The sequence below is a fragment of the Crocodylus siamensis genome, chromosome 15 (genome assembly GCF_052110815.1).
Source record: "Crocodylus siamensis isolate JL-2025a chromosome 15, ASM5211081v1, whole genome shotgun sequence".
NCBI lineage: Eukaryota > Metazoa > Chordata > Crocodylia > Crocodylidae > Crocodylus > Crocodylus siamensis.
Genome location: NC_143409.1, coordinates 22,466,902 through 22,479,697, shown reverse-complemented (window position 1 = coordinate 22,479,697; position 12,796 = coordinate 22,466,902). Strand labels below are relative to the sequence as shown.

The window sequence follows — 12,796 nt, the reverse complement described above, 5'->3', positions numbered from 1 at the left end:
GAACAGAGGGGGGAAATCTTGCTAATCCTAACCTGATCCACACACACACACACACACACACACACACAATGCCGCTGTCGCCTCCCAGGAGCGGGTGGGGGGGCGGGGGAAGATTGCCCCGTCATCCCCTCCGCCCCGCCTGCCAGCACCCTGTGCCACCGCTGCCTCCAAGAGGGCCGCTGGCCTGCCACCCTGCTCCGTCATGGCAGCACTTTTCTGTGCCACTGCCACCGCCTCCTGTCCCTAACGCTCTTGGACGACGCGGATTGGCTGTTCCAGTACTGGGCTGTTCCGAGACCGTTACGGACAGGCGGACTGAGCCCTTTTTATATTAGAATTCTAATATAATAAAAGCGTGTCTGTCCGTCTGTCTGTAACGCTTCTGACCAACTGCGCATGTGCTGCCGAGAAGGCGGGTGGCGATTGGTTGGGTGGCCTGTGCTGCCCTGGCCCAAGTTTGCGCGGCTGCCCAGGGAAGTTTGGTGGCTGGGAGTGCACCCCAGCCATCAGAGCAGTGGGATTTCCCCCTCGCCTCCCTGCCTGAGGGCAAAGGGGCGGGGGGAATCACGGTGGGGGTGTGCCCCAGAACAGCCGGCAGGGAGTGGTAGGAGGGAGGAAGGGAGGGGAATGGGGAGACAGGCGGACCAGGGGTGGGGGGAGCGGAAATATGAAAGCCCATCGTTTTGTGGCCAATAGTCTAGTTCTGCGAAGCTGCCATACAAGCCACATCCCGCGTGCGAGCACCGGACAGCGGAAGGGCAGAGGCTTCCTATCCCCCCACGGCGCATGCGCAACCCTCGGCGCATGCGCGTGAGTAGCGCGGCGGGGGCACGGCCTGCACCAGGGCATCCCCGCCCCTGCCCCCACCCCTAGGCCGGTCAGGGCCTACGGCCGCTGCAGCCATGCGCTCGGGCCGGAGCTGAGCGCGGCCATGGCCGAGTTCGTGCCGGCGTCGCTGTCGCTGCGGGAGGAGCCGCCAGGCGAGTCGGAGGCCGAGCTGTCGCAGAGCCTGGCTCGCACCAAGACGCGCTCGTACGGTAGCACGGCCTGCGTGGCGGCGCCGCTGGCCGAGCGCTACGTGGAGCACCGGCTGCGCGCGGGCGACACGCTGCAGGGCATCGCGCTCAAGTACGGCGTCACGGTAAGGCTCGGTCGCCCCCCGCCCCGTTGGGGCCGCGAGGCCTTGTCCGCCGCGTGCCGTCTCTCGCTCAGTTTTTGGAGCGTCAGAAGAGGCCAGAGAATGGCCAGGGCCGGGCCAGGCCTCAGACCCTCTTGCCCCACCGGGTCCCGGGACCAAGCTAAGCCCCCCCCTTTCTGAGCAGCAAGGAGACCGGGGTTGTTTTCTCCGTCTACGGGCTCCCTGGTCTCGGTAGGCTCGGCTTCCCTCCCTTAGAGCGTGTGTTGTCAACCCTTGCTGCTGTCCCTGTTATCGTTTTACATTGGCCCACACCTAATAGCACCCCTTGAGCAACAGGAGAAGCAGCCCCTGCCACGGGTGCCAGAGCAGGGCACATGAAGGCATTTTGCTTGGCACACGCACCTCAGGTTGGATGGCAGGGGAGTGGCCAGAGCAGTGCTGCCACAAGGGGCAGGTCCCTCATGGCTCCCCCCCCCAGCATCCTACAAGTTGAGCTTGTGGGTGTCATTGCTGACCCCTGGGATAGGGGCTACCATTTCTTGTGGGCACAGGCCAGAAGGACTGTGGGCATCATGTCATGCAGTGGCAGTGAGCAGATTCTGAACGGGGAGTGACCTGGGTCTGACTAGGGTTCCTCCCAACCCAGTTCCCCTCAATTGTAGCCTCCAGTATTTAAGGTCTAGGGAGTTCTGCGAAAGAGACTACACTGCTGTGTTCAGAGGGGATCCTGTGCCTTTCCTCCAAGAGTGTATCCAGCCCCTCTCTGAGCCTGGCTAAACTGTCAGCTTCCACAACATCCGGTGGCTGCGAGTCCCACACGGTGTGAAAACAAACTTCCTCTTGTAGTTTAACATTCTTCTGCTGCTGAGAACTCCCACCCCAGCAGGGTAAAGTGGTTTTAACGCTACCATGTCCTACTTAAATTTTTTCCATTTATCAGGGCAAATCATAGTTGAACACTTAACAGCACCAATGGTGTTCAACACTCCCGTCACCCTTGAAAGGAGAATGAGGCACCTTGCCTGAGAATAACTGCCCTCTGCACAAAAGGGGCATATAGTGTAGTTTTCTCTTCTGAGGTGTGGTGCGTTTGCCACAGTTTGCTTCAGCTGTATGTGGTGTAGGTCTTCAGTGGGCACTGATGAAATGGCTCCTGAGCCAGTTAGGTCCTAGGGCAACTGGGCTGTGCACTGTGGGAAATCCTCAGCTAGCTGCTCTGAGAGATGTGGAGGTTGTGATTAGGAATCTTTAGTTACAATGCCAGTCCTAAAACAAATGAGGTGCAGTACAAATTCCTGGTTAGTGTGAATGAGAAATCTTGGGGAGATTTGAGCCTCAGGAACTGAATAGCTGGACCTCTGTGAGCCGGTGGTTGATGATGGCAGAGGAATGCCTGCTCTGGGGTGTTGAATCTCAAGGTGCAGAGGGGTGTGGTGGTGCTAATGAAGGGGTGAGATGGGGTCTCCCCATCTAGTCTTCTCAGGCCAAGTATTCCTACCCCAACTCATCTAACAAGAGTCAGTGAATTTTATTACAGAGATAAAAAATTGCTCATTCAAATTCCAGAAAGCTTTGGAGAGTTCTCTGATAGTGAGCAGAATTTGCTACTGTTGATGAAAAATATTCAAGAGAAAGCAGTTCTCCTACTTTTGTGCAAATTATAATTGCTGGCCAATACCAGGGTGGAATGCATCTTGTTGTTATAGAGTAGGACAGTTAGCCAGATGCTTTGTGAATTTTATTTTCTGTCCTTCCTGTGAAGCATCAGCTGGGAGTTAGGATTGTAGTCAAGCAACTGGTTTAGATGGTTCACTGCCCATCTGGGATGGTAAATCATCAGACCATTAACTATCTGGAATTCACATTAAAAATAAGTGAATTTTTAAAATTAAAAAATAAGTGAATCTAGGATCAGAAAAGGTGTCAGACTTATAGAATGAATTGGTGTCTATGTAGCAGGTTTTCTAACTGTAAATGAATGAGCAAGAGAGCAAGCAAGACTCTTATTATGAAATGCCATCTTTTCGGGGTCAATCTGAAATGTACTGGCATGAACAGATAGCTACTGTGAACAACTGAAAAATTCTTCCAACAGCATTACAACTAGCAATTTTTACTCTGCATATGCTAATTTAGGCAGCTTGCTGCCCACCTACCCAGATATGTCAGTTATAAATCATGGCAACAGACTTTCTTTGCTTTCTTACTGTGAAATATCTCTATTGCATAAAGGGCCAATGCAAGGCTTTTTCTGCTTCAACCATTCCTTGGGGCAGGACCAGAATTAAAGAGCAGAGCAGGGAGAATTTACTGAAGAGCCCCACAATAGATGAGGAAAGGTCTCTCAGTCAGCCCTCTGTAGTCGGGTGCAGACAGCCATAAGGGGAAAGTCAGCCATGGACCTCTCTCTAGATGCCTTCACTAGTTGTTATACACCATATGAAAGTTATGGGATCATGTATCAGCCTCCTCATTGGACTAGTGGTAGTTTTCCATTCCACCTCCTGCAAAGAGCCCAAGTCTCCCAGATCTTTACAAAGGAGGAGTGAGCTACTCTCTCTTCAATAAGTGCAACAGATACAGTATATAAGTCCCATACAGCATTCTCATTGTGTTTTAAAATACAAAGATATCAGAGTGAATAGAGGGAGTGGAAACAGTGATGTTAAGAAAGATTTTGTGGCTGTGCAGCATTTACTAAGAATAGCATTTAAAGCGACCCCAGACATACAAAACAAACTGTTGCCTGTGCCACCACTAACTAGCAATTTCTCTGCATTCACATTGTGTTGTATGTTTAGTAGGCTCATAACAAGGTTAGTAGCTAAATACTTGCCATGAGATAATTTATTCCAACTTCAGGGCAACTTTTTGAGGTTTTCCTTCTTAATTCAATATTTTTATTTATTGTATTTGCTAAGTAGTCAGAACAAATATAGTCAATAACCAGAAGAGAGACATTCATTTCTGAATACAGGAAGTGCCTGGAACCTTAGGAATGACTCAGACTTTCATTGTACCAAAGTAGATAGTGCCAATGTGATTTCCTGTTAGGTCTTTTGCAGGAGACCTTAACACCAAGGTTTTTATCTACTTGGTGTATGTATTAAGCAAATCTATATTTATTATTTAAGATCTTTGATACTTTCCCTTTTTGTTAATTTTTTCCTCTTTCCCATTGTGTAATATGCACATTTTGTGATCACCCTTCAACTAAGACATAACTCAGATTAAGATCAAGTCTGTAGAGATTGTACTGATCTTAAATTTCATCTCTGAAGGCCAAAAGCTGGAGACTTTCATGAAACTGCTTTTTTTATTTAACACCCCCCCCCCCCGAATACTGTCTCAAATGTTTCTTCCTGGACAGAATTTTTCAGCCCAGAAAGACTCCCCGTGCTCCAAAGTTTCATCAGTATAGGGTTTTGTCTTACTCCTTGATGCATTGTTAAATAATTTGCCCTTCACTGGTTTTTAAAGTAGATTGAAGTAGGACTAGAGAAGAAAGGCAAGCTGTGGGCTCACTGCTTGTCTGCCATAGAGGGCAAAGAGGAGCTGCGTTCTATGTGGGCCCCTATTTCCCCTTACTTTACCCCCTGATGAAGCTGACAGTTCTATCAGGCAGTGGTCTAGCAGCTTGCATGAGCTCTCATACATCCATATTTCCCTGTTCCCTCTCAACCATCATTTAAAAAGTACACCTTTTAGCTGTCTACATAGGATTAGAATTGTGCATGCCACACATTATTTCTAATATGCTGTCTCACATCAGCATATACAGGAATAGCCTACACAGACAGCTATATATCTTTTGCTCCAACATACAAGTAGAGCTACATCTTATCCTGACACACCAGTACAAAACAGCATCATACATTGTTTAAACAAACACTTACCTAAACACTCTGGCCATGCAAAGCATTCTAAAACTCCTAGCAGCAATATTTCCATAAAGTTCTCTTAATCTCCTTTACTGAAAAAGGTCAAAGTCTGTACATCCTCCCAGAAATAAATTAAAAAACCCCCAGTTTGGACTCAAACCCATCACTGAGTTCAGTGACATTGTTCTGGGTTGCTGATACATGCTGATGCAAAATGTAAGCAAAGTCTGGCTCTGTAGAGGCTTGCCTAATCAAGGCAAAACTGAATTTGCCCTTGTCTAAATTTTTGTTCATTATTACAATTTTGATTTTCTGCCAGTATTTCTTGCTTTTAGTGGTGTAAATTGTTTTGGTAGGTTTAAATTTCCTTTAGAATTGGGACTAACATATAAGTTGTACTCTAGACAAGTCATTTGTATAAACATTTTGCTTCAGTCTTCCAGAGTGGAATTGCCATCTGGACTTTAACCTTTAAACCTCTCAATTTTTTGTTTTGATTAACTGATTTAACATACTTTAAAGTCATATCAATCAAAGAATATACTCTGAAACAAAACAGTATTCTAACCTTCAAATTTCAGATACTTTTTTTAAAGTTCTCCCCATGTTAAATATATCCTCATGACAGAATGAATAGTACGTTCTGCTTTTTGTTCACTCCCATTTGCTATCTGATATGAGATGGATTGGGTTACAGGTAAAGCCTTATAATGTAAACCAAAGAACTTAAATGGAAACTTAGGACTAGCTTTTGTTGAAAAATCTCTTTGTATAAATAAAATGGACAGAATGAAAGGGGACTGAGCAAAAGTCCTGAAGACAATGAGTTCCATTTCATAGGGCTCAACTTAAGTCCCATTAAAGTCAATTGTCACATTAATTTTGATGGGATTTTGGTGGGTTTTAGGTTCCTGGGGCTTAGAAGTGCTCTGCAGGCCACACACACTTTTCCGTAGGAGAGAGTAGTGAGGGGAGTGAAGGGCTATGGTTTCCTACAAAATGACTTCCATGCAGTCTAAGGCTGCCTTTGCCTACACAATAGTTGCTTTTAAAAGTTTCCCACTCTGATTTCCATCATTTGGAGTTCTAGTGCAAGACAAGACGCTGCCAACTGCTACTGTCTTAGCCACTGTTATTTACACCTTTTCTGAGCAGGGGTAACACAATATATATGTAGCCGAAGACATGGATCATTTAAATGCATGTGCATGTGTGTATGTGGTGGGGCAGAGAATGTGAAGCTGTATCAACTAAAGTCTTCAGTTGAAATACGGTGAGCAAGTAGCTGAATATATAGCGGTAAGAATTAAGAGTGATGGCTGCAATATTTCATATTGTTCTCAAAGCTAGGAAGATGTTTGCTTTATAATGGAGATGCTAATCCCTTCAGCACCCAATTGGAAAGAGAAATGTGCAAGTACCATTTCCCATCCCCAAACACAAGGTACCTTTACAATAAGAAAGTTTTATGATCAGTTTGTCATAGCGCAGCTCCACTGATGGCAGTACTAGTGGCATAGGTTTTTATGCTACTTACAGTCCAGTTGCAGAGTTGACCACCATGGAGGTCATAGCTGTGCTCGTTACATACTTGTACAGCTTTGACTCATGCTACCACTCTATATTTGTATTAGAAAAATGCTTACCAATTTTCCCGAGCATAGACAAGGTCAGTGATCAGTTCTGTCCTTGGTTATCACTGTGAATCCTTACTAAAGTCAGGGGAGTTGAGTGGAACCAGGGACAGAATTTAGCTCACATACTGTGCAACTTGCTTAAGGCCATGCAAGGAGTTGGCCTTGAAACAGGAATTAAAAACTTGATGGTCCCTCAGTTTCTACCTCTGTTCAGTATCCTAAATTCCTAGTATCTAACAAATCCATGAAAAAGTATTTCAAGATGGAAGAACAATATACCAGGGACAGAGTTACAGTGTAGCACAGAAAATAGCTCTAGAGTAAATTATTTATTAGTTAGTGATGCATCATCTTGCTAGTCCCCTTTACAAAAGCAAGCTATGGTAGAAGTATTAGATTCCAACTTCTGCGGCATTCTGTATATGGAGCTCTTTAGAGAAAGTTACATCTTCCAGGTACTGTTGTAATTAGAATTTTGGTAACCAACAAGTAACTGAAAATATTTAGTACCTTTTGGGAACTCAGCTGTGGTTAGGGTCCTTTATTTATTACTGTCAGTTATAGGGACTGTTCAACTGGGCAAACGTCCCACGGACTTCACAAACAGGTAATCTGTAAGGTGCACCTCAGCCTTGCTTTTTTCCCAATTGACTTTAGTGAGTTTTGCTTGAGTGAAGATTTCAATATAGAGCCTGTAATGTGTGCTGAATATTTGTGAGTCCTTCTTTCCCCAGAATTTTAGAAAAGAGTGAGCACCGCGTGCTTCTACAGGTTGTCCAAAAGCAAAAATCCACCTATTTGGCAGTTACTGATGGAACTTAACTATTGTCAGCCCTCAGCTTCTGCTGTCTTAAGAACTCTGTATTCTGCTCCACCGCCACTAGTAGAAGTCTGACTTTGTCTTATTATTGGTCAGGGTTGACTTGTTGAGGGAACAAGGTGTGTTTAGTAATATTTCATTGTACCAACTTTATAATTGGGAGAGATGTAGACAAGCCTTCAAGCACAAATTGCCCTTTCTTGAGTCTGGGGGGAAAAAAGTAGATGCTTGATATATCGCTTAGGTTGTGAAACAGTGACTTGTTTAATGCCAATACGTAAATTAAGTTTGTAATTTAAAAGGTTGCAGAACAAGACAGATGCTATGTATTCATCTTAGTGACCAATGAAAATATAGAAATAGGGTTATCTTAATATTCGCAAGCTTTATGCAGTATTCTCCTGACTTCCCAGAGTTTGTTTATTAAGTTACAAACAGCCATTAAATACAGGATGTAGGATTGAAAAAAAACAAACAAACAAAATTTAAAACTTCATCACAGGTTATGAGCTGAAATTAACACAATCTACCCTACAGCTGCTAGCCCAGCAGCTAAGTCCATTACTTTGTCTGAAAAATCCAACATGCCATACACCCAAGACTAGGTCTCTGGAAGAGATTTCCTGCTATTTAAGAATACAGTTGCTTCATGTTTGTTGCATCTAATTGTAAATTTTGTTGATCAACTTTTTATTTAAATGCAACTCACTTGCAGCGGCAAGCAGAGAAATACTTTTTTCTGTTAGTATGATCAAGATACAGAACTATGGAGCTAGTCAGCTGCTTCAGGTTGAAGAATGTGGTGTAACAAAGTATTCATTGGTTAAGTATCATTTACAGGGCGGAGTAGATTTGCCCCTTACAGACTAATCAAAAGTAAGAGGTATCTGTAGGAGAGATACAAGGAATAATTTTGGTTAAAGAGGACTCTGTGCCATAGTGTGCCACATTAGTCTGAAGTCAAGCAGGAGGCAGGGTAGATTTGCCCTTTAGGCTGCCTGTATACCTGCTTGTTAGTGCTCCCGTTAGAACACTTCAGCATCATGTGTATTAAGGCCCTGTGCATTTTTAAGTGACCACAGGGTGTTTTAAACCTCATCGAATGAGGTTTAGATAAAGTGTCCTGCAGCCATTTTTAAGTGCTCAGGGGCTTAATATGCATCACGGTGAGATGTTTTAGTAAGAGTGGCTGCCTGGAAACCCTTCTAATTTAAATGCCCTCCTCCAAGCACGTGTATAGGCAGCCTTAAAAACTAACCAGAGTAAGAGAGATCTATAAAAGGATCTCTAAGGAGCAAATCTACCCTACTTTCTGTTTGACTTCAGACTAACATGACTTAACACATCTCTTTTAGAGTCATCTTTAACCAGGAATATTCCCTACATTGTATTCAATATCTCTATCTTCCCCTTTTTTCTTTTGCTCTTTCCCGTTGTACTTTTTAATTTTTCTACTGTGCTTTACCTTCCCACTCTAGAAAGTCCTTTTTTATTTTTTTTAAAACATGCCTCATCAGGCTCTCCTTAATTCCTAGGTCCCACAAGTACCTACGCACAACAATTTCCATTTGAAGGCCATGGAAATTCTACAAGGTTCTTTGGGTAAATCCAATATCTTTTATTAAACCAGCTCAAATAGTTGGAAAAATTTGTCTTAGCAAGCTTTCCAGCAGAAACCCTTTTTGTCAGGCTGAGGAAACATCTGCAGTAGTAAAGACCATCTGCAGATATGTGGGTGGGCGGGCAGGGATGGAGCACCACTGCCAGCTAGGAGCAGGTCTGGGGCAGGGTGGGGGGCAGCCATGCCCCACTGTGAGGTGGGGAAGCTCGCACACTGTGGCCACTGCTGCCACCCACCAGCCCAGTGATCTTCCCTGCCCTGCAGAGGGGTGCCACTGCCCTCCCCCAGCCTGGTGAGCTTACTGGCCCTGCTCCTGGGAGGCAGTGGTGCCTTCCCCTCCCGCCTCCCTGCTTTCCGCATCCAGCCACCAGGGATCCTTTGATTTTAAAAAGGTTGAAAACCCCTGCCTTAGATCAATACAGTTACAACCTACACCCCTGAAACAAGAGCCTGAGGCATTCTTCTGCACCTTAGAAAAACCAGAGCAACAGAAGCATCAGTGCTATGAGCAGACTGATGCAGCAGTTAAGATTCAGATTACTTTTTGTAAGCTTTCTATATGACCAGAAGGGCTAGAAAAAAAAAAAAATTAAACAAAACCTGAAATTCTACAGAAGTAAATAGCAGTTGCCAGGGAGAGTTTTTGATTCACTCTGGGCAGTTAGATTAAATGCATGCCATTATTATAGAATTTGCAAGAATAATTTATTCATATCCAATTTAGCTTGCTTTCTCTATTTTTCTTAAAATAGGATGGTATGTTGTTACAAACAGTATCTTCCCACTTCCCCGCATACTTGTTTTCAAGTATATTTTTATAGTATGTGCTTGTTATTTTAGTTATGTAGCTATGGGAACATACGTTGCTCATTCCAGTCATCGGGAATCTGTCTTTCTTTGCAGTAAATTAGGACATTTTCTTAGCACTATCAGAAATGTGAGGGTTTTATATAAATTATTGCAGTAATCTAATTGGAGCATTGGGACTTCACAATATTGCAAGTCTGGGTCCTCTCAATTCCTTTAGGATTTCAACAAATAAATTGAAGGAAAACTGAATTTTACAGGCTATAACTTGTGTGGGTGAATGAATATATAAGTACCCTCTGCAAGCATGCTTATTAGTCTGAGACTAGAGTTTCTACTTGCTTGAAGAGTGACTGTAAAAGCTTCCAGCATAAAACAACCATAGGCCATTTCACATACTGCATCACATTTGTCTGAATCGTACACAGTCTAGGGCTTCAGCTGCTGCCATGTTCTCTTAACTCCAGCTCTGTCTCCTTAATTCCCACTGCCTGGCTGTACAGAACAGTGGAGGAGGTCTGCTATAATCCATTTGCCTGTCTACATGAGGAGAACAAGGGGCAGATGCAGGCAGGTCCTGACGGGGCAAGGGAGTAAAACTAAATGTCACATGTCTGGCTGCAGTGGACTATCATATCCCATTGCAGAAGTGCTCATTTCCCAGTATTTTCACAGCCGTGGAATCATGGGGATCCAACTGAGGCAGTTCACCACTCTCGGAACTATCATTTCAAGCTCCCTATAGACATCATTGTGGTGGCTTGCTCTTTGTTTATGTGCAAGGTTCTAGGGTTAAATGAAAAATATGAATGCTCAGGTTATGAAGCCTGAATGCACTGGGGGTAAGAGTGATAGTTTCATAGACGTTAGGGTTGGAAGGGACCTATTAGATCATCGAGTCCAACCCCCTGCCTGGGGCAGGAATGAGTGTTGGAGTCAGATGTTCCCAGCCAGGTGTTTGTCCAATCTCCTTTTAAACGCCTCCGAAGAAGAAGACAGCACCACCTCCCTTGGAAGCGTATTCCATATTTTGGCAACCCTCACTGTAAAGAATTTTCTCTTGATGTCCAATCTGAATTTGCTCCTTCCAGTTTGTGGCCATTATTTCTAGTTACACCGTCAAGTTGTATCCCCTTTTTCTTGCTGGCCCCTGCTGATGAATTTGTAGGTGGTCACGAGAGCTCTTCAGCCTCTGCAAGAGGCTGAGTGGTGGTTCAGGTCTCCCAGTCAGTCGACATAGGGTTTTTCCTGTAGGCCTTTAACCAGATGAGTGGCCCTCCTCTAAATCCTGTCCAGGCCATCCACATCCCTCCTGAAGTGCAGCACCCAAAACTGGATGCAGTCCTTCAGCTGTAGCCTCACCAGTGCTGCATAGAAGGAAAGATACCTCCCTGGATCTATTTGTGATGCACCTACTTATGCAAGAAGGGGTGCAGTTAGCTTTATTTATTCCTTCATCCTCCCCTTCTTGAAAATAGGGACCACATTGGCCCTTTTCCAATCCTCTGGAACCTGTCCTGAGTGCCACGAGTGCTCAAACAGTTGTGCCAGTGGTTCTGCTGTGACTCTAGCTAATTACCTATGTGCCCTAAGATGAAGATCATCAGGGCCTGTTAACTTAAATACATTCAACCCCTCCAGCTGCCCTTTTACTAGGTGAGCACAAACATTTGGTGGGTTGGTATCTATCCTGGGCTTACCAAAAGTCCCAGTGGGATACGTATTTGTATTTATGCCTAGGAACATGGAAGCAAAGAAATCATTTAGAAGTTCCACTTTGGCTGTCCTATCTGTTATCAGTTGCCCTAGTTCATCCTGAAGGGGCCCTAAGTTACCCTGCACCTTATTTTTGCTTCCTGTGTACTTAAAGAATGACTTTTTGTTATCTTTAACTTTTGCTGCCAGCCTAAGCTCCATTTCCACTTTGGCTCTCCTCCCTGTTTTCCTGCAAACTCGAGCCAAGCAAGTATACTCCTCCTTGGTGCAGCCCCCTGCTTTCAGAGCCTGTAGGCCTCTTTTTTTTTTTTTTTTTTCCCCCCTCCAGGCTCTCCTGTATTTCCCTGCTCCACCAAGAGGGTTTCCTTGCTTTTTTTGCCCTCTTTTATGTGTACTGGGATGGTCCTTTTCTGTGCCTGCAGGATTAGTCCTTTCAGAAATGCCCACCCTTCCTGGACTCCCATCTGTCCATGGCTTTTACCAGTCAGTCCCTCCCTAACTAATCTCCTGAGCTTATTGAAGTTGGCCTTCCTAAAGTCTAGCACTTCTGCCCTACTAGTTATTTTCCCCACCTTTCTCCAGATAGTGAACCCTATTAATAGGTGGTCACTATCTTCTAGGTTACCTTGCACCTGCAGTTCCCCCACCAAGTTGTCCCCTGTGGCCAGTACTAAGTTTAATAAGGCATTTCCCCTGGTGGGACATGTACCTCCTGTGATAGGTAAAGGTCCTGTAAGGAGGTTAGAAACTTTCGTGCCTGTTTCTTGCAGCAGATGTCTGAGAAGTTAACATCACCCATGATGACGAGGTCCTTTGAGTGTGCTGCTTCTGAGAGCCGTCTCTAGACACCAGCTACCAAGTCCCTTTCACCCCGCCTCCCCTGTAACCTGACCTGTAGTATCTCAATTTGTCCTTCTTCCTGGCCCAGTTTAACTACGGAAGATGTATATTGCTCCGTAATTAACATAGAGAGGAACGCCTCCTTCCTTTTTTCCCCACTCTTGTGCTGTCTGTACAGCCTGTAGCCCTCAATGTCCACTGCCCATTCGTGGGTAGGATCCCACCAAGTTTCTGTTAGCCCAACCAGGTCGAATTCTTATTTGCATGGTCATGGCAGATTCAACTGTTGCAGAATACATGGGACACAACCAGTAATACCTAGAGAGGAAGGTGGGC

General features: G+C 44.9%; 1 protein-coding gene across 2 annotated transcripts in view; it reads left to right on the top strand.

The window, feature by feature from the left end:
- Positions 1-797: 797 nt before the first annotated feature.
- The window catches only part of LYSMD2 (LysM domain containing 2), a 39,551-nt gene continuing 27,552 nt past the window's right edge, over positions 798-12,796 (top strand). Inside the window, exon 1 of one of the 2 annotated variants that reach the window (XM_090029061.1) lies at positions 798-1,141. In XM_090029061.1, the coding sequence (XP_089885187.1) occupies positions 932-1,141 (210 nt within the window). In that variant the 5' untranslated portion in view covers positions 798-931. The remainder of the gene's footprint in view (positions 1,142-12,796) is intronic. The other variant, XM_090029062.1, reaches the window with a different exon arrangement.